The sequence below is a fragment of the Ursus maritimus genome, unplaced genomic scaffold, assembly GCF_017311325.1.
Source record: "Ursus maritimus isolate PB19 unplaced genomic scaffold, ASM1731132v1 scaffold_32, whole genome shotgun sequence".
Taxonomy (NCBI): domain Eukaryota; kingdom Metazoa; phylum Chordata; class Mammalia; order Carnivora; family Ursidae; genus Ursus; species Ursus maritimus.
Genome location: NW_024425786.1, coordinates 562,489 through 579,220, shown reverse-complemented (window position 1 = coordinate 579,220; position 16,732 = coordinate 562,489). Strand labels below are relative to the sequence as shown.

Genomic DNA, 16,732 nt, shown 5'->3' with positions numbered 1-16,732 from the left:
CAGGGACTCTCCCCTGATCCCAGGATCGTGGGGGCAGCCTGCGGAGAGCTGTGGACACTGGCCTGGGTTTCCAGGCTGCCCAGTCCTGGTGCCTGGTGCTGACCCCTGAGGGAAGATGGGGCTGAGGCTGGCCTTAACCCCACTGCGGGGCATCCTTTGGTCTTCACTGGGCCATGTGGCCATGGCTCTGGAGTGACCTCCCTGGCAGTGCCCCAGGGGCCCTACAGGGCCCTCCGCTAAAGGCAGGTACTTGCTGGAAGCCAGGTGCCAACCAATGTGCCGGCGGCCCCGAGGCCCAGGAGGAGGGTCCGGGGAGGAACCCCAGGGCCCTCTCCGGGACCGCCCGGTGAGGTCGGGACGTGGCCCCGGGGTCCAGGGGCGCTAGGCAGGCGACCAGGGCCGGGCGGACCGGATGGGGACGAGATCCCGCCCTGCGGCCCCCGGGGAGGGGTCCGGGTGGCGGCGTGGGGCGGGGCGGGCGGGCGGGCGGCGCGGCCCCTCCCGGGAGGCGGGCGCGGAGGGCGGGCAGGCAGCGGAGGCCAGAACGGCGCCGAGCGCGCGGAGGGAGGAGGCCGAGGGCGGAGCTGAGAGCGCGGGCGCGGCGAGCGCGGCGGCCCGGAGGCCGAGCGACCCCGGGAGCGGCCGCGTCCCCTGCCCGCCCCGCCCCGCGCCTCCTCCCCGGCGGGTGCGCGGCGGGCTGACCTCTGCGGAGGCGGCGGGGGCCCAGCATCGGGCCGGGGCCGGGGGGGCGCCGGGGCCGGGGGGCGGCGCTCCGGCCCGGCCCGGCCCCGCCCGATGTCCATGAGCGCGAACACCATGATCTTCATGATTCTGGGGGCGTCGATCGTGATGGTGAGCGGAGGGGCTTCCCGTGCGCCCGCGCCCGCCTCCCGCGCCCGCGCGCCTCCTCCCCCACCTCCCGCGCCTTGTTTATCGGCCCGCGCGGCCTGCGCTCCCCATCCCCGGGCTGCCCCGCGCTCCCCGTCCCCGGCCTGCGCTTCCCATCCCGGGCTGCCCCGCGCTCGCCACCCCCGGCCTGCGCTCCCCATCCCCGGCCTGCGCTCCCCATCCCCGGGCTGTGCACCCGTCTCCTGGCAGCGCCGAGCTCCCCATCCCCGGGCTGTGCACCCGTCTCCTGGCAGCGCCGAGCTCCCCATCCCCGGCCTGCGCTTCCCATCCCGACTGCCCTGAGCTCCCCGATTCTGGGACTGCCCCGCGCACCCCTATCCCAGGCCTGCGCTCCCCCACCCCCAGCGCGCCGCCCCCCACACCCCACCCCACGCCCCGGGGTCCCGGCCAGGCCCGCTCCTCGGCGCTGACCGGTCATGGGCTCTTCCAGGCCATCGCGTGCTTGATGGACATGAACGCACTGCTGGACCGATTCCACAACTACATCCTCCCGCACCTGCGGGGCGAGGACCGCGTCTGCCACTGCAACTGTGGCCGGTGAGTCCGCGCCCGGTGGGGCACACGCGTGATCACACATGTGCGGCGGCGGGGCCCACTGGGGCGCGGGCAAGCCCCGAGCAGGCCTGGCTGCAGAACTGCGCTAGGCCCGTGGGGAACGGACTGCCCAGCCTCCGCTGGGCACCTGGGGATTGGCCAATCGGGTTCCAGGAGGGGGAGCATGCCTGAGTAGTTAGGACCCCCTCCCAAAATGCCTTTAGAGAAAAGGCCTGTGCCAGGGTGATGGGCAGAACGGGCCCCAGGCCTCTTGGTCCAGGGCCTGGAGGCCAGGAGAGCCACGGCCCGGCCCTGTGTGTCAGGAGGGATCCTGTGCACGGCTGTGCCCACAGACTACACCATCCTCCCTGGGCCGTGCACTAATGTTCACGAACTTTCCTGCCAGCCGGGTACAGGGAAGTGCAGAAGGTCAAGGTGGGCAGGGCCTACCTCGAGGGGCATCTGGTCCAACCCTCTCATTGCACAGAGGAGGAACTGAGGCAAAGCTGGGTGTGGCTTGCTCAAGGTCATTCAGAGAGCCATGGGAGAGCCCAGGCCCCCCACGTCCACTGTGTGAACGCCCCCATTCTGTGCACATGTAGTAACGGGTCTTCCTGGCCATGCATGTTTGTACGTCCATGTACAAAATAAACATCTTCTCATGAGACGCGCATATGTGTACTGTCTGCATATACATGTGCGTACACATAGCACACACATCCTCATGCACACCATTCCCACAGGAAGCCCTCCTACTGGGGCCAAAGGGAAAGCAGGAAGACGCTTGGGTGGCTAGAGACTTGCCCAAGGTCACACAGCTAGTAAGGGACGGGGGCGCGAGCCCTGACGCGTGTTCCTCACCCCTGTCCTGTATCTCTGCTCCAGACACACGTGTGCATGTACCGTGGGAGACAGGACAGTTACGTGCCCATGGGTGCCGAGCCGCGTATGGAAGTAGAACCCAGACGTTAGGGAAGGTAGAGAAGGGAGTGTAATGCCCCTTGCATGTGCTGTCCAAGAACCATCCAAAGAGTTTGCTGTGTGGTGGGGTGGCCACTCCTTCCCAGAGATCCCTGCGTTGGTTCCTGGTGCACTCAGCCCCAGACTCAGGAAAGGCACAAGGTCAGCCCCCTGGCCTCCTGGGACCGCCGTGACTATGAGCAGGTTCGCCGGGGCTGGCAGAGGCTAACTGTGGGCACACACAAGGCCCAGGCTCCACGTCCCGTAAACACGAGGAATGCATATTTTACATGTGTGTGGGCTGTGGTGTTATGACCGGTGTGTACGTGCCTATGAGCTCACACCAAGGACCCACCTGGGCAGACAGGCTGTGTTTGCAGAGTGTGTTCACCCGGGATGCCTGGATGCGTCACCTGTAGCATCCAGAGTCCGCCTGCACCTGGGTAGGACGAGCGCCCACAGAGCAGCCAGTCCTGGGTGCACAGGTTAGCGCGTCTGTGGACGCAGGAAGCCCGGAGAAGCGCCCCTGCTGCAGACGTAGAGCTTCTGGGTGTGTGTGTCCACATCACGTCATACGGGACACGTGGATTCGGTGCACAGCGCGTTCTCGCATAGCAACGACATGTATGTGTATGCACACACAGTACATGCTTAGCACGCAGCGTGCAGCGAAGAGTGCTCTGCAGGGAACGGTGTGGCGCCTGCAGTACCGCGTGTGAGCCATGTAGACAAGCGCCCCCAGCGGCTCTATCCGTGTGTGCATACGCCATGTCCAGTGAGCCGGCCCGTGCGCACGCCTCCGACGTGCCTGGAGAATCTGACACGCAGGACCTGTGTGTAAATCGATGCTCCAGAGTGTGCGTGCCGGTGGGCGTGCCGGCGGGCGGTGCCTGTCACGCCGGGGATGGCTGTGTGCCGGGCTGAGTGCATGTGCATCCGCATGTGACGCGGGCCGCGCTCGTGCCTGGGCAAGCATGCACACGCGCACATGTGGAGCTCGGGGCCCCGAGTCCACGGTATATACGCCACGTCTTGTGCATGTGGCCGGCGTGTATACACCACATGCATCGGACCTCAGGCATGTGCAGCATGTGTGACCCAGGCCGGACTCGTGTGTGTGCACATCGTGAAGGTCCGTGTGCGCGTGGGAGACCTGAGCCCCTGCCCCCGGGGGCCCGGCCTGGAGAAGGAGGAGCGTAAGGGGCAGGGAGGAGCTGCAGACGCCAGGCCAGGGATGGGGGCACGGGTTGTGACCTCTGACCCCCTGGAGGTTCCGAACCACCGGGGGCGGTTGGGGCCCTGGCCTCTGCCTACTTGCAGGGCACCTGGCCCATTTCTGGCTGCTCTGGCAGTTCGATCTCCCGGTACCTGCCTTGACCAGCTGTGTGTCCAGGGGCGGGAAGTGGCCGTCCTGAGGAAGGCCCTGTCAGGGGTCCTCAGCCCAGAAGGCTGGCTAAAGCAGGAGGTGACAGTGATGCTCTGTGTTAGCAGCCCCAGTGCGGCCTGCCTGGCCTGGTGCGCCCCAGGTGATGGGGACCTTGGACGGGTCATGAATGGCGTCCGCTCCTAGGGAACCGGCAACTGCTGCACGTTCTGGGTGGTGATTGATAGCTTTCCGGCACGGACTGGTGACTGACGGCAGCTACTGACAAACTGATCAGTAAGCAGGGCAGCCACGTATCGGCCATCCTCGCTGCCGACTCAGGACTGGTGGCCTCCGCCCCATGGGGCTATGGCCAAGGCCCCATCACTGGGACTGGTCACGCTCTGGACATGTTGAGCGGGAATGGCCTCCAGGAGTTCCCAGAAGGAGCAGGAGGGGTGCGAGGAGAGGCCTGCCTGCTGCCATCCCTGCTGGGCTCCTACCGGGAGGAAGACGCTATGTGGAGCCCACTGGTGCAGGGACATCGGTAGGGTAGGAACGGGGTCAGGGAGGAGTAGTGGGGTTTCCGTATTTGAGACAGTCCTGTGGGGGAGTGTGGAACGTGGCCAGTTGCGAGGTTGGGCGGGGGGGATAGGGACCTCTCTCAGCTGAACACCAGGCGGAGGTGCCAGCATCTAACTGAGGGGAAGATGGGGAGAAGCAGGTTTGGGGAGGGAGGAGCTATTTTTAGGTATGAGTTTGAGGTGTCTGTAGATCCCACGTGGAGACGCCACACAGGCAGCTGGTGGCCTCCGCACAGCTCAGCACAGACGGAGAGGGCGGGGGGAGTGTGTGCGGCCGGGGACTTCAGGAGGTTGGGGCTAGAGAGTTGGAAAGACCAGCAGAGGGGGCTCAGGGAGGAGGGGGAACTAGGAGAGGTGGCCCCCTGGGCAGGAGGGCTCCAGAGCGGTCCCTGCACTGTCAGGCAAGAGGAAGGACTGCAGCCAGCGAGGATGACAGGCAAAGGGTGGACCCCACGGTCCCTCTCCTGGACCCTCCTGTAGGCCTCAGCAGAGTCTGTTGTCCTGGGTGCTGGTCTCCTGAGTAGGGCCACCCCACCCAGGATCTCCAGGCCCAGGAGGGCTTGCTGGAGGAGGGAACCGCCAGACAGGCCTGAGACTGGAAGGAACTATGTGGGGAGAGTTCAGAGTTCCTCGGAGGCAGGCCTGGACAGTGGAGGGAAGGGAGGCTGAAAAACACCACGCAGGCCTTGGTGGGGAGGGTACACACGGGAGTCCAGGGAACCCCGGGCAGCTGGAACATCCCAGGAGCCGCAGAGCAGGCCATGGACATGCAGCTCTGTGAGGACATGGGCAGGGGAGCTCCCCTAGGAGAGGGGGTGAGAGATGGACACTGGGCAGAGCCCCTGGACCTCCAGCCCAAAGAACTGAGGAAGGGGAGGTACCTGCAAAGGATGAAGGAACAAAAGGAAGACCAGAGGCCCAGGGCAGGGCTGACCCACTTGGCATCTGGCAGCAGGGGGAGGATGAGAGGGCGTGTGAGAGAGGCTACGACCCTGGCACTGGATGGGGACGTCCTGCCCGGAACAGCTCACGGTTGCCTCTAAGCCCCGGGGCGGAGGAGGGAGGAGGGTGATACGTGGGCAGGTTTCACCCTGACCGCCGACCGCGCACACTCCCACCCTCCGGGCAGCGTCTTGCCCCGTGATCGCCCCTTCCTGCCCTCAGCTCCGCACAAGGGCTGCTTTAAGACCAGCAGGGCGAATGGGTACCGCTTACCGCCGGGGTCGCTGCCCGCCCCGCGGGAGAGGTGCCAGCCCGCCCTGCCGCCCCCAGGCACCACATCCATTACGTGATCCCTTACGACGGGGACCAGTCGGTGGTGGACGCCTCCGAGAACTACTTCGTGACAGACAACGTCACCAAGCAGGAGATCGACCTCATGTTGGGGCTGCTGCTCGGCTTCTGCATCAGCTGGTTCCTGGTGTGGATGGACGGCGTCCTGCACTGCGCCGTGCGCGCCTGGAGGGCCGGCCGGCGCTACGGTGAGTGAGGCGGCGGCGGGCGCGCGGCCCGGCCCGGCCCCGGGTCCCACCTGACCCCGCCCCGCCTTCCCTGGCCACGCCCCCACCAGAAACCACGCCCCGCCGCGGCCTCCCGGCCCCCCCGTCACCACCCCTTACCGCGGCACCCCGCCCTCCCAGGCCACGCCCCAATCACCGCGCCGCCGCCAGAGCGCGCCTCACTCCCTCCCAGGCCACGCCCCCACGAGACCGCGCTGCGGCCACGCCCCCGCCGGCTCACGTTCCCGCCCACAACCACGCCCCCACCAAATACCACGCCCGTCGCTCCTCGCCCCGCCCCCTCCGTGCCTCCGCTCGACCACGCCCCCAAACAGGACCCGCCCACGCCTTTCCTTGCCCGCGCTCCCGACCCATCGCGCCCCGCCCCCGTCCACGCCTCCGCCCTGACCTCGTCCTGACCGCGCCCCCGCCCCGCAGACGGCTCGTGGACCTGGCTGCCCAAGCTGTGCAGCCTGCGGGAGCTGGGCCGGCGGCCGCACAGGCCCTTCGAGGAGGCGGCCGGCAACATGGTGCACGTGAAGCAGAAACTCTACCACAACGGCCACCCGAGCCCGCGGCACCTCTGAGCCGCGCGCAGGACTCGCGGGGCCTTCGGCCAACGCGCCCACGCACACGGGACTGGACGGCCGCCCCGGGCCAGGGCGCCCGCGGCCGCCGGGCGTGTCCAGCGGAAGGTGCTGTCTCTTCTTTTTATAAAGGGGGTCGGGGCGGGGCAGGTCGCCGGCCTGGGGGTAGGACCCCGGCCTCCCGCGCCGAAAAGGGCGCGGGGACCGGGGCGGCGAGCTCTGAGCGAGGGCGGGCGGGGGGCATGGGCACCTGTGCGGGCGGCCGGGACCACCTGCTCGCCCCCGCGCACTGCAGTCTCACCCGCACTCGGGCTGGGACCATGTCTGTTACTTAAACCCGGCTATTTCCTGTGCGCCTGGCTGCTTCTTGGGGCCAATTTCGGCGGAGGGAAGCAAGGCCGGGAGAGGGTCTTGGCAGGGAAGGGGCCGGCCCCCGGCCGCGCCCACGTCTGCACACGGGAGCATGTGCATGGGGCGTGTGCGTCCGCGGGCCGCAATGGGGGTGGGGGGCGGGGGGCAGGGGTCTGGTGGAGGCCCCGGCCTAGCAGCAATAAGGCCCCTGAGCCCCACTGCGGCAAGTGCGGCCACCCTGCCCAGGGCATCCCCGGTCGGGCGCCTCACTGTGACCCCCACCCCTGCTGGTCAGTAAATTCTCCAGAAAGCTCCAGTCTCTGCCTCTTCTTTCATCTCTGAAGCTGACCCCTTCAAGCCCCTGCCCCTTGAATCAGCCATGAGATACACACATTGTGAGGTATCCTGTCAGAGTTTTTATTGGATTCTGGATAAAAAGACCCCGACTCCAGTGGATGGAGGGCCACAGATCCTGTGGGCTAGGGCAGCACCCCAGCACTGGACATTCCTGGCCAGTGGGTCTTGGGGCTTTCAGGCACCACCCCCGGTCGCTGGGTGTATCACAGTCAGAGGTGTCCAGGGCCTCTCCCTCTCCCTAGTTCAGGGGGGAAGCAGCTCCCACCCAGCAGCACAGGGGCCTGCTCTGCTCACCCCTGACTTGCTGGGTGAGACTGGGCAAGGTCAGGCCCCTACCCATGACCAGCCCTCCCTCAACCAGGCCTGCTCTGGTCACAGATGCAGCAGCCAGCCACAAGTACTTAGCCAGCACCTGAGAACCTGCAATGCCAGCTGGACCACTGTCCCTGGGCATGGGGACAGTGCCTTCTCCCCAGCTCTGGGCCTGGCTTAGAGACTGCCATCTCCCAGTGGCGTCCTGGGGGTCAGGGGATGGCCCCAGTCTGGCCCACCCAGCAAGCACCACAGCCCGGAGAGAAAAGACTGGGATACAGAGGAGCCACCCCTACCACAAAGACGCTACAGCTGCAGCTGGTCCCAAGCAGAGGCTTTAATGCTGTCCTGGGCCTGACCAGAGGAATACTTAAAAAAGCTGAGGCGGATGGCCGTGTAGGCCCATCACTGGGAAAAGTGGGCATCTTGGTGCTTCCTCCTGGCAAAGCCACCTGGCCAGTGTGCCTCCTGGGTATCCAGGCCCAGCTCACTCAGCCGGTGTACTCGGGAGCGGGGGCTGGTCACCCTTAAGCCTGGCTCCCTCAGCCTTCAGCCACTGCATCTTCTGCTGGTGCTGCTGGATGGCATCCTGGACCCGGGCATCCATCATGGCCTCAGTGAGGACCCCATCCTCGGAGGCATACGCCATGGCCTGGCAGGGAAAGAGAGCACTGATGCAGGGCACACAAAGGGGCTACCTGCAGGGGAAAAGGGTCTCCCAGCCCCAGGCTTTCAGCCCTTTGGCCCCACCAGTCACCAGGAACCACCCACCCTGCCAGACCCAGGGATGAGGCAGCCTGGCTGGCCCCACCCATGAGCTCGCCTCTTGGGAGATGCCCTCTAGAACCTGAAGGCTTCCTGTGGGGTGGCGGCAAAGACTGGGATGTTGAGTCCATGAAGAGGATTGCTGGCCTGTACCCTCTACCACAGGCCTGTGCTCAGTCTCCGGAGGGGCATGGCCTCCCAGCAGAACACACACATGCTAACATGCCAATGGCACATGCTTTGCTCCCGTCCACACATACATGCGTGCTTACAAGGGAGTCCACAGCCCATGGCAGCCACCATCCCTGCAATGCCTATGGCGCTGCCCACATCCCCAGTTGGCATGAGTGCTATGTTCTCACATCATTGAGTTTCTCAATGACTTTCTAAAAATAGAATGTCTGAGGCCAGCTGTCAGGAAGCAGCTCAGCACCCCCTACGCAGACCTTGCTACCGGGAAGTAGGAAGCCCCTACTTCAGACAGCAAAGCTCCCCTCGGGGCCAGGGCACAGGTAACAGAACCACAACAGGCCACTGGGGGGGCAGGGCCCCTAGGAAGAGAGCTCCGCAGGAGCCCCTATTAATTCTAGCTTGGTCAGAGATATCGCACCAGGCCCAAGTGCCCCTGAATGCTGAGCAGCCAAAGCAGCTGGAAGCTTCCCTGGTGGGAAGGTAGAGGGAGCGCAGGAGCCCCTTCAGAATCCCAGAGCGTCTGAACAGACGTGTCTGCCCAAGGGGGCCAGGATCCCTCCTGAGGGATGGCTGGACTTAGCGACAGGCTTCCAAATAAATGCGGAAAGGGGGAAACCAGGAACTTTACCATGGAGAAACCTGGCGGGCACCACCTTAACCAGGTCAACATCCCTGTGATGTTGTACGGACGTCACGTGTCCCCTGTCAGGATGTGACCAGAAGGGCACCTCATCTCTGGGGTCTTCTCCCAAAACCCACAATCTCAGTCTAACTGTGAGAAAAACATCAGAAGGACAGTCTCTGTAACACCTGACCACACTCCTCAAAACCACCAGGATCATCAAAAACAAGAGACACCGAGGAACTGTCACAGCCCAGAGGAGCCCAAGCAGACATGGCAACTGAATGTGATGGGGGACTCTGGAGGGGGTTCTGGGGAAGACCATGTCCGAGGTGGAGTCCACAGTGACGTGGAGTCACAGCACGGTGGGGGAGGCTCCACGCTATCCTTGCAACTTTCCTTGAGCCTGAAATTACTGAAGCAGGAAACTTCATTTAAAAAAAAAAGGCAAGCCCTAGACTCAAGGGCTTCACCGGTGAATTCTGCCGAACGCTTACAAACACCGATCTTCTCAAACTCTGCCAAAAAACCGAAGAGGAAGGAACACTTCCTAACTCAATTCTGCGGCCAGCATAACCTTGATATTAAAAGCAGATGAAAATACCACAATAAAACTACAGACCAATACCCTCTATGAATATTGATGCAAAATTCTTCAACGAAATATGTGCAAACCAAAGTCAGTCCTGTAGAGGGAATTATACCGTCGCCAGGTGGGGTTTACTCCCAGAAAGCACGGATGACGCACACGGGAAGGTTCATCAACGGGACGCATCAGGGTACTGGAACGAGGACAAAAACCACACGATCATCTCAACTGACGCAGAAAATGCGGCACAATCCAACACCCTTTCTCGGTGAAAACACTCCAATAAACCAGGAATGGAGGAAATTCCCTTACCGCTCTAAAGGTCATTTATGAACAGCCCACGGCTAACACATCATCAGTGGTGAACAACCGAGGGCTTTTCCTCTGAGGCGAGGGACGAATCAAGGACGCCACTGTCACCGCGTCTACTCAGCACAGTGGACGTCCTAACCAGAGCAGAGAGGCAAGGACGCCACTGTCACCGCGTCTACTCAGCACAGTGGACGTCCTAACCAGAGCAGAGAGGCAAGAAAAAGAAACAGAAGGGGCCCAAACTGGCGGGGAAGAAGTGCAGTTATCTGTGTGAAGAGGATGTGTTCTCACATGTAGGAAACCCTAAAGATGCCCCCAAAAGTTAAAACTAATAAACGAGGGCGCCTGGGTCTCTCAGTTGGTTAAGTGTCTGACCCTCGAGCCCAGCTCAGGTCTTGATCTCAGGGTTGTGAGTACAAAACAAAACTAATAAGCAAATTCAGCAAATTTGCAGGATACAAAACTAACACACAAAAACCATTTGTGTTCTGGGGCGCCTGGGTGGCTCAGTCAGTTAAGTATTTACCTTTGGCTCAAGCCCTGTGTCGGGCTCCCTGCTCAGCGAGGAGTCTGCTTCTCCCTCTCCCTCTCCAGCTCCCCCTGCTTATGCGCGCGCACACTCTCAAACAAACAAAATCTTAAAAAACAAAAAACCATTTGTGTTTCTACATGGTAATAATGAACAATCTGGAAAGGAAATTAAGAAAATTCCACTTACAACAGCATCAGAAAGAATAAAATACTTAGGAATTAACCAAGGTCAAAGAGTTCTACACTAAGAACTACAGAACACTGCTGAAAGGGAATAAAGATCTCACAAACAGAAAGCTATCTGTGTTCGTATGTATGCTGAGAGACTTCAACTTGTTACGATGTCAACACTAGCCAAAGGGATCTGCGGATTCACTGCAATCCCTATCAAAAATCCCAATGATGTTTTCATCAGGGAAATGCAATTCAAGTTACAACGAGACATCCTTTCACATCCACTCGGATGGCTACTATCCAAAAAAACCAGAGAACAGCAAGCGTTGATGAGGGGTGAGAAACCAGTTCGTGCGCACTTGTGGTGGGAAAGTAAAATGGTGCAACCCCCGTGGGAAATGGCATAGCAGCTCCTCAAACATTAAAAGTGGTTTTATCACATGACCCAGGCGTTTCCCTCTGGGTAAATACTCAAAGGAACGCAGAGTGCAGTCCCAGCGAGATCCCTGCACAGCCACGTTCACACCAGCACCGTTCACAGAGGCACCCAAACGTCCGTCTCGGCGGATGGATGGGTTAACAGAACGAGGTATATCCACAAGGGATTAGGATTCTGCCTTACACAGGAAGTACACAGGAAGGCAATGCTGACACAAGGGGCAGCATGGATGGACCCTGAGGACACTATGCTGAGTGAAACACGTCAGTCACCAAAGGACAGACACTGCAGGTTCCACTCACAGGCACCGTCTAGAGGAGTCAGACTCACAGAGAGTGGAAGTGCGGGTGCCAGGAAACGGGGAGGGGGTGGGGGGCTCGTGTTTAACGGGACGGCACTGCAGCTCCGGAAGACGACAAGTCCTGGAGACAGATGGTGGCGGCTGCACGACACACGAATGTACTTAGTGCCACTGAGCTGTGTGTACAACGGTAAATGTTGAGAGAGTAATACCAACCCCGCAGCCAACTCCCACAGCACAGCGTAAGAGGCAGCGTGAACTCCACTGACAAAACCATCGTACAAGCCGCAGGGGCTTTAGAGAACAAGTGCACGAGGGCCCCCAGGCAGTCCAGCCCAGAACGAGGGGCAGGGCAGGCAGGAGCAAGCCCAACCACCAGCTCCGCGCACCTGAGGGCACAAAGGGAAGGTGACTACGTGTCCCCGAGACGCGGACGCATGATGCCCTGTGGTGCCTCCTCCCGGTACCTCACTCTCCTCTCCCATGAGCATAATAGGGATAACAGCCCTGTCTTGGGCTGAGCTCACTGGTCAATGACTGGATACCCCCTGGTGGAGGACTAGACACCCCAGGGGGAGCACACTGCGGGCTCCAAGCATCTCTTCACTGCCTCCTGCACTTATGCATGTCTGATAATCACCAGCTCTCCATCCACCAGGCTTGTGGCAGACCTGTCACCCGGTCTGGGCAGGTGACGTGATGTGGACAGAAAGGAGGTGTGCTGGTTCTACGTGGGAACATCGAAAACCAGGGCGTGGTTTGCTGTCAGCGACTGAATGTGTCCTCGAATTCATACGGTGAAGACCTGATCCCCCAGTGCAGCTGTATTTAGAGGCGGGGCCTCTAAGGAAGTCACGAGTGGGACCTGATCCTACAGGACTAGTGTCCCTACACACCAGGGCGCTATCTCTGCCACACGAGGAGGACAAGGCCCCAAAATCACCATCCAGACGGCAGGAAGGGGCCACCATCAGAACCCTAGCATGCTGGCACCCAATCTTGGACTTCCTGCCTTCAGAACCTTGGAAAATACGTGTCTGTGTTTAGGTCCCCTGCGCCGTGGTACTGTTAGAGCGGCCCAAGCCGACAGACACCCTGTCTTCCACCCTGCTGACGATGGGAACAGAGCCACCCTCACGAGGCCTGGGTCCTGAGTAAGGACAGCCTGGAGCAGGGCACCTCGCTGACCCATGAAGGGACCAAGTTCACCATCTGGAGCTGTTTCAGCAACATAGCCCAGCTCACTCGAATACAGTCCCTTGTGTATCCAAGCTCCCACGTTCAAATCAAAGTAGACCTCTAATTAACAATTCACTTAGCAGCACTGTTACATTTCTGGTGGCCCGACTGTCAGGTAGCCTTAGAACTGAGCGCAGGTCCCACAGAGGCAGTGATGCCGGCACAAGACCAAGGGGTGGCCGTAGACAGGAGCCCCTCGGCACCCCCATCTGATAGGGCTTTTCTCTCCCCGGCAATCACCAACCTGCAAATGCTTTCTGGATGCCTACATCCTGGCTCCCCTGCCCTGAGGGGGTGGGGCGCCCTGTGGACATTTCCGGAGTTAATAGTAGGTGTTGGGAATGACAAGAATCACTCTGGCTCGTGTGCCCTGGGCCACAGCACAAGGATAAAGTCAATTCGTGTGCTCTACGCTGCCCTTAAGACCCCACAGCAAACCCGATCATGCGTGGAGCAGACAATCCTCAACGCTGACAGTCTCCATTTGGCGAAGAGCTGGGAAGCAGATGCCCAGCCCCTTATCAGATCCACTCCTTGGTTCCTCATCTCATTTGCCCTCTGATGAGCTCACAGATGACTCACAGGATGCTCCATGTGCCCGTGGTCCCCTATCGCCCACCAACTACAGAATCACCTGCCCCAAATATGGTAGGCCCTAGCTTGGGACAGACTCCAGTGGTTCCCGAGACATTGAGCCTGGGCCTGTGGGACCTTGATGCCCTATGACACTTGGTTCATTTCCAGGGAACCCTGCCTGATTTCAGAACCCTATCTGATTGGACCAAAACCACAATGACAAGGAGGTAGACCATAATATGCAAAGCCAGTGACACCTCTCCACACACTCCCTGCAGCGGGGGCAGCAGCAGGGGGTGGCTACAAAGTAGGACAGGGCATGACATCTATGTGCAGAAAATCCTTCACCAAAAACACCCGGGGTGGGGGGGGCAGGGGCCAGCACTGGCCACCTTCAAATGACTCAGTATTTCCCAATCGGTCAAGCTCACACCCTTAGGGCGCATGTCCCCAGCTCACCTGCCATGCCACAGCAAGCTGGGAGATCTCCCGGCCCGACATGCCCTCTGTCAATTGTGCAATCTCCGAACACTTCTTGCCGTAGTCAAATTGAGCTAGCTTCAAGCGCCTGGGAAGGAGAAATTCTCATGTGATGCCTTGGGTAACTGAGGGACCCAAGACAAGACCAGAGGTCTAAGAGGGCCCGTTGGCTCCTACATGTGAGGACTGAGGTACCTGCCAGGGGAGGGAACCTACACTAGGACCCCACAACTGAATGTCCCAACTTTTAAAGAGCAAACTCTGCCCTAACGTCTGCTGTTGATACCAAGCCTGCCCATCCTGCCCTTTCCACCCCGCTGGGCACCTCTCTCCCTCCTGGAGTCCAGGTGGGGTCTATGCCGGGGCCGTGTACAGACAGCAGAGCATGATACACTGTGGGAGCAGCCGCAGGGCTGGTCAGGATGTGCAAAAGTGGGGGGGCTCTTGGAGCCTCACACACAGCCCCACCACCAGACCTGGGGGCAGGGACCACGTCCTTCTCACTCAGGCGTCCCCCAGTGCCCAAACAGCACAGCAGCTCAAGTCCTGTCAGGGGTGAGCTGCTAGCAAGTGGGAAATCAAACAGAGGAAAGCCCACACTTCCCGGTTAGAGTGGTGTGTCACTCGTAGTTCACATGCTGACCCCTTCCCAACCAGGTCTGGCTAGAGACCCACGAGAATCAAACACACATGGAAGAGACGACCCCAGAAACTCAGACCACAACCAACGTTTGGACTACAGTCAAACTACAATGGGCCACTGGGAGGCCATGCGGGGTACTGGGGCCAGCCGGGTGCAAAGGAGAAAGGAGGCCCAGACGGTAGAACGCAAGGGCTCAGGCAGCAGAGGGACAGCAGGGGCAGGCAAAGCCCGTCCTAGAACAGAAGACAGCTCTCACTGCCACCCGCGACAGGAGGGATTCAGGTCAGTGCTGCTGTGAGTCTGGCTCCCTGGAGATGGTTAAAAATAGACCAGCCTTTGCCTATTTGGAGCACTCTGGACAGAGCAATGAGTGAGGGTGGCCCAGACAGAATGTGGAGGGCTCCCACATCGCCTGTTGATTTCTGCAGAATGGGGACCTTGTTGTGTGCTGGCGAGGGGCCCCAGGTTCCCGGGAGTCAGGGTGAGTGGTGAACAACGGTGAGTCCCCCTCCAAGACTGCCACGACCACCTCACAGAGTGAACAGAGCTCAGTCAATGTCTGGCAACCACCATCACAGCCCCCCACTCTCCAGGGCCTGACTGCAGCCTGGATTCCTCAAAAGCCCCAAATTGTTAAGAGACTTCACGTAGCAAGGCACCTAGGTCGCTCAGTGGTTGGGCATCTGCCTTTGGCTCAGGTCATGATCCCAGGGTCCTGGGATCAACGCCCCCGTCGGGCTCCCTGCTCAGTGGGAAGCTTGCTTCTCTTCCTCTCCTACTCCCCCTGCTTCTGTTCCCTCTCTAGCTGTCTGTCAAATAAATAAATAAAATCTTTAAAAAAAAACAACAACCCCCCCCTTTTTTTTAAGATTTTAGTTATTTATTCGATAGAGATAGAGACAGCCAGCGAGAGAGGGAACACAAGCAGGGGGAGTGGGAGAGGAAGCAGGCTCATAGCGGAGGAGCCTGATGGGGGGCTCGATCCCATAACGCCGGGATCACGCCCTCAGCCGAAGGCAGACGCTTAACCGCTGTGCCACCCAGGCGCCCCCCAAAAAAAACCGTTTTACTGGAGATGGAGAAATGTACAACTTCCAGGAGTGGGGCAGGCGGTCTTTATTCAAATATCCAGACTGCTCACTGCTGCATACCAACACGTACACGGTCATTTAAAAAAATAACACAGGATGACGCCTGGGTGGCTCAGTTGGTTAAGCGTCTGCCTTCAGCTCAGGTCATGATCATGGGGTCCTGGGATTAAGCCCCGCACTGGGCTCCTTGCTCAGTGAGAAGTCTGCTTCTCCCTCTCCCACTGCCCCTCCCAACCCCCCGTTCGTGTTCATGTCCACGCGCGCACTCTCTACCTCCCTGTCTCAAATAAATAAATAAAATCTTAGAGAGAAAGAGAGACTTCATGTAGTAGAAAAGAATGGAGATGTTAGCTAGTTTGTGATGATGGGCCATTGAGTCAAAAACCTGGCAAAAAGCAGGAGGCATGGAGGCCAGCAGGTGAGCACACCTGACCCCCATGTGCAACCACAGGGTTAGGATGGCGGGGTGCGGCACCTGGGCCAGGAGCTGGTGGGGTGCAGAGGGCCCCACAGTGCTCGGGCTGTCAGAACACTTACTGCTTTCCTTCTGTGGCTGGCTTCAGAACATACTTGTCAAAATACATCCTCACCAGGCGCTCCCGCTCTTCCAGCTGGGGCAGGTCGAAGCGGACCATCTCATCAATGCGGTCGTTGACGGCCCAGTCAAACTGCTCGGGTTGGTTGCTGGCCAGGACCAGCATGAACCTGAAGCCAGCAGACAGCAGGGGCTAAGGGGCTGCCCAACCCGGCGCTTGCCCCCAGGGCAGGGACCCTCTTAAATACACACAGGACAATTTTCTAGGAGAATCTATTTGGCAACCTTTTAACCTGAAAAACTCAGGAAGGCTCAGCATTCCCCTCTGCCACCCAACCCTCCCTCGAACACTTCCCTGCTGACCAATGGCCCAGCCTGATGGGGTGGCCGTTTAAGCTTTGCTGTGTGGAGAAACAGGGACCCCACAGTCTGAGACAGACCTCTGCCCCTCCCTAACCTGAGTTGTAGGGTCTGAGCTTCAGCCAGTTGAGCAGAAGAGCCAACTCAGCAGGAACCTGGCCCAGACTCCCAGGGGGTCCGAGTAGGGGCAGGGGGTCTCTGCTGGCAGTGGCCATGGCAGCCAAGCGGGATACATATGACTTGGTGGCCACACAGCTGACTGGCAGGGCTAGGTGCCCCCTGGGGCATGTAAAGCACCAGTGGGCACAGGGCTGGAGGCCCCCAACAATGCAGGAGAGCAAGATTAGGGGATTCGGAAGGAGCGAGCCCCTTCCCAGAGCAACCTATGCCACAGGGCACCTGGCCGTAGGGTGACCCCCCCCCCCCC

General features: G+C 60.4%; 2 protein-coding genes across 3 annotated transcripts in view; one reads left to right on the top strand and one right to left on the bottom strand.

Annotated features, from left to right (window-relative positions):
• The first annotated feature begins 755 nt into the window (after window positions 1–755).
• Window positions 756–6,911, top strand: TMEM240 (transmembrane protein 240). Its single transcript, XM_040619350.1, has 4 exons — window positions 756–852; window positions 1,340–1,446; window positions 5,623–5,831; window positions 6,288–6,911. The coding sequence occupies exons 1-4, from the start codon at window positions 796–798 to the stop codon at window positions 6,434–6,436; spliced, it is 522 nt and encodes a 173-aa protein (XP_040475284.1). The 5' UTR covers window positions 756–795; the 3' UTR covers window positions 6,437–6,911.
• A 272-nt stretch (window positions 6,912–7,183) lies between these two features.
• Window positions 7,184–16,732, bottom strand: part of LOC103682047 (ATPase family AAA domain containing 3A) — a 29,143-nt gene continuing 19,594 nt past the window's right edge. For both annotated transcript variants that reach the window (XM_040645630.1, XM_008711625.2), the window contains exons 15-16: window positions 13,656–13,764; window positions 7,184–8,108 (exon numbers count right to left, since the gene is read on the bottom strand). In XM_040645630.1, coding sequence (XP_040501564.1) covers window positions 7,944–8,108; window positions 13,656–13,764 — 274 coding nt within the window. In that variant the 3' untranslated portion in view covers window positions 7,184–7,943. The remainder of the gene's footprint in view (window positions 8,109–13,655; window positions 13,765–16,732) is intronic.

Excerpts from the sequence above, each read along its gene's own strand:
- TMEM240 (XM_040619350.1), top strand. The coding sequence starts at position 796 with ATGTCCATGAGCGCGAACACCATGATCTTCATGATTCTGGGGGCGTCG. Across the intron at positions 853-1,339 it reads TGGGGGCGTCGATCGTGATG|GCCATCGCGTGCTTGATGGA; the intron begins GTGAGCGGAGGG and ends GGGCTCTTCCAG. Across the intron at positions 5,832-6,287 it reads GAGGGCCGGCCGGCGCTACG|ACGGCTCGTGGACCTGGCTG; the intron begins GTGAGTGAGGCG and ends CCCGCCCCGCAG.